The sequence below is a fragment of the Atta colombica genome, unplaced genomic scaffold (assembly GCF_001594045.1).
Source record: "Atta colombica isolate Treedump-2 unplaced genomic scaffold, Acol1.0 scaffold12, whole genome shotgun sequence".
In the NCBI taxonomy this organism is placed as follows: Eukaryota; Metazoa; Arthropoda; class Insecta; order Hymenoptera; family Formicidae; genus Atta; species Atta colombica.
The window spans coordinates 3617076-3620808 of record NW_017259206.1 but is presented as its reverse complement, the minus strand read 5'-3'; the positions used below and the strand labels follow the sequence as shown (position 1 = coordinate 3620808).

The window sequence follows — 3733 nt, the reverse complement described above, 5'->3', positions numbered from 1 at the left end:
AATTATATAAATATATTAATATACGTATAAATATGTATAATTATATACAATTACATATAAAATATGTAATTTATATATAGGTTATATGAAATTTTATATAAAACATTTTTTCTCGAGTGTTTTATAGTTATTATTATGTGTAAAATAGTAATTATCAAAAGTTTCATAGCAACTATGAAGAGATTTGTAGTTACCATCAATTGTTGTATGTTAGTACTATTATTCTGATTCATAATTTACTATCAACAACATAATGATATTTATTTGTATACAAGTATAAAGTAATAGCCATCAATTCACAGTTTTATTATAATTTTTATTATAACTTTTTGATAATTACCACCAAAATAGTAAACTAGGAAATTTTGATAGTTATTTTGAAATAGGAGATAATATTTTTCCGTGAGGGTTGCTTAGAATTATTGCGTTGAATATGTAATCATTTAAAATATTTATATGTTTTTACACTTATCTTTGCTAATTTCGTGACAACTTCTAGTGCGCACTAATCTTATATAATGTAAGTGACCGAATTTGTTATAAGAAAAAGTTATACATGTTTTATTTTTGAATACAAGAGTGAAAAAAGATGAGACCTTTTAAATCGATTCGAATGACACGTGATCATACGGGGCAGCAGATCGTTTATAGCATCTTCTTGATGATGTATATATAAAAAAAAATACACAACTTCGTCCATTTTAATTCATTATCATCTTTAATTCTTTCGCCTATCTTCTTTCTGCAGCTGTGCAATTTTAATAACGCAACATGGATTAAAAGTAAACACGAAAACCTAACTAAAGGAAAACTTCGTGTTTATAAGTGAATTCCTAACCTTCAATTTGGTACAGTATATAGTCCTTGCGAAAGAGATGCTGCAGAAGATTTTAAGATTAAAGTGCATTGTTCAAATGATGCACCTTCGCTCTTTGTCAACCAATTTAAAGGAAAATCTGGATAAGATGCAAGCCTGGCAAATACATTCGTATAATGGCCTGGAGGATCTGCGACTCTCTAACGTCAGGATGCCGATGATCACAAATCCCACCGACGTCCTAGTGAAGATCGAAGCTACTAGCGTGAATCCCATCGATGTTGCCATGACGGGTATTTCTGCTTCATTATATATCCTAGCAAACGAGAATGGATTAAAATGGATTGAAATTTTTTTTCTATCCGAATGTGTTTTAAATAACAAATACTTTGTGGATTCAATTGGATGCAATTGGATTAAAAAACTGCATTTTCTATTCAAAATTTGGAATTGAACAGTATTCATGATTGTGTTTGTATGCACAGAAAAAGCTAATATTATTTTTAGATTGAAAGACATAGAGATATACTCCATGCAATTCCTATAAATGAATAAAAATGCATTCGGAATTGAAAAGCATTTAACATTCGTGAATCAATATTTCTGAAAATCTGAATCCATTTCAATTCATTTCAATCTATTCTCGTTTTCTACTGGATTCTTTCCTAGTCTAATGTGGTGTATGATTGTGTTTTTTAAAGAGTTTGGATTCTAAAAAAATCTGAAAAAGCTTTGGTATTCTCTTTCAACATTCAATAATATTTTATAATGATATGATTCAAAACTTTATTTTTTGTTATGTGTCTGAATTTGAGATAGAATAATTTGAAATTGAAAATTTACCTGGGCCTTGAAAGACTTGGTTGGACTACAGAGAGTGAGTATAGTCCTAAAAGTCTAAGGGTCCTATTATGCTTGTAATATTCGCATCAATTGTTCTTATTTAACTCTAATAAACAAGAATTCTAAGAGCATGAATTACAACTAAAGTCTAAGAATTACAATAAAAAAGGTAAATTTTACACTTTATTGTGTAGATGGCTATGGTAATACTTTGCTGAATGTCCTACGCAAAACAAAGAGTTTGTCCTTTAGAACAGTGGGAGAATTGGATTTGCCATTGACATTAGGTAGAGACTTCGCAGGGATAGTTGTATCAAAAGGACACAATGTTGGAGACAGGCTTGAGATTGGCAAAGAAGTTTGGGGAGTGGTTCCAATTGCACAACAGGGCTGTCATGCAAATTATGTTATTGTTGACAGTAGTTTAGTAAGACATGTTTCATTCTTAATGTATTAAATATTTGACAAGCCAATATATGACTTACAATCGTCATGCTATTTATTTTTTTGCAAGGTACATCCACGTCCTCAGAAATTATCTTACATTGAAGCTGCAAGTATCTTGTATGCTGGACTAACTGCTTGGTCTGCACTGTGGATCACAGGAGGGCTATTTTACAAAACGGCGATAGCTGTGAGAATGAGCAAACGTGTTCTAGTCATGGGAGGCTCAGGAGGAGTCGGTACTTTAGCTATACAGCTGTTGAAAGCTTGGAATATGCATGTAAATATTTAATCGCTTATATTGAAATCTACAGGATATGAAACATTAAATTTGTAGGTAATTAGCACATGCAGTAGCGACGCTGTAGAGATGTTGCAGAATTTAAATGCTGATGCTGTCATTGATTATAAGAAAGATGATGCCGATGCAGAAATTATTTCAGAAGGACCGTAAGTGACTTTATATTAAACTGAAATGTATTGTAATAAATGCAATATATCATTTGCTACAACTAAAAATTATCATTTTTGAAATCGTTTACAGAAAAAGAAATTTAAAGAAACGAAAAAGAAGATTAAAAAATGGAAATATAAAGAAAAAAAGAAAGAATATATTTTATAAAAATACACTTTTATTTTTCTACTATTGATCATTACACCAAAATTGCATTTAAAAATTAATATTTCAAAACATTCAAACATTTCTGAAAAACTAATTTTTTTTTATTATATTGTTATATATATTATATATCATATATATTATAGTGTTGTAGCAAATGAGCGTATGTGTCAACTATCATATTGCAGGTATGACATAATCTTAGACTGCGCCAAACTGGGACCGGAATATGTCAGAATGAAAGGATATCCACATGATACTTACATAGCATTAAATTCACCACTGTTAAACAATTTTGATCATCATGGGCTAATTATGGGAATGGCGAAAAATCTCGGAGATTTTCTAAAATTTAATATTCCAAAGACAGAAAATAAAAGTTGTGTTAAGTGGGGATTTTTTATACCTTCTCAAACAGGAATTAACGTTCTCCAAAAGCTTGTAGAAAACGAAGAAGTATGTTCAGAAATTCCTAAGTTTTATTGTATTAAAAATTCTATATTGTATTTTCTATTCTTTGGTTTGCAGATCGTACCTGTCATTCAACAAGTATATTCTTTTCAAGATTTGCCACAGGCATATGAGAGACTGAGGCAAGGACATTTACGAGGCAAACTAGTTATTGACATGAGATAGTAAATTAAATTAAATATATCAATGTCTATGTAAAATTAATATATTTTTTACAAATAATATTTAGCAACAATTAATATAATTGTTTTACGGTTTTTATTGTATTTTTCACATCTTGTATATCATTACCAAAAACCTTTTCTGTAACTTCCGTCCAACAGCTTGTCGCAAGTTCCGTGGCCCTTTCTGTACCTTCTTTCAAAACCTCATCCAAATAGGCGGGTTCTCTAGTTAATCTCAATATATCTTTACGAATTGGAGATAATTTTTCTATCACTATATCTGCTAATTTCAATTTATATCTACAAAAAAATCAAAATAAACCATAATAATATTCATTCAATTTATTTATGAAAATTTTCAAAAGTAATCATCTA

General features: G+C 29.7%; 2 protein-coding genes across 3 annotated transcripts in view; one reads left to right on the top strand and one right to left on the bottom strand.

The window, feature by feature from the left end:
* The first annotated feature begins 713 nt into the window (after positions 1-713).
* Positions 714-3422, top strand: LOC108694285 (reticulon-4-interacting protein 1, mitochondrial). Of its 2 annotated transcripts, XM_018203675.1 has the most exons (7): positions 714-782; positions 855-1110; positions 1855-2087; positions 2175-2384; positions 2442-2554; positions 2912-3179; positions 3252-3359. In XM_018203675.1, exons 2-7 carry the CDS (start codon positions 876-878, stop codon positions 3357-3359), a joined length of 1167 nt encoding a protein of 388 aa, XP_018059164.1. In that variant the 5' UTR covers positions 714-782; positions 855-875. The 2 variants fall into 2 exon arrangements, with proteins under 2 accessions (XP_018059164.1, XP_018059165.1); XM_018203676.1 differs by lacking the exon at positions 714-782 and having other exon boundaries at positions 876-1110; positions 3252-3422.
* A 25-nt stretch (positions 3423-3447) lies between these two features.
* LOC108694230 (tryptophan--tRNA ligase, mitochondrial) overlaps positions 3448-3733 on the bottom strand; it is a gene marked incomplete at its 3' end in the record, with an annotated part of 2145 nt that continues 1859 nt past the window's right edge. Inside the window, exon 6 of the mRNA XM_018203594.1 lies at positions 3448-3658. Coding sequence (XP_018059083.1) covers positions 3448-3658 — 211 coding nt within the window. The remainder of the gene's footprint in view (positions 3659-3733) is intronic.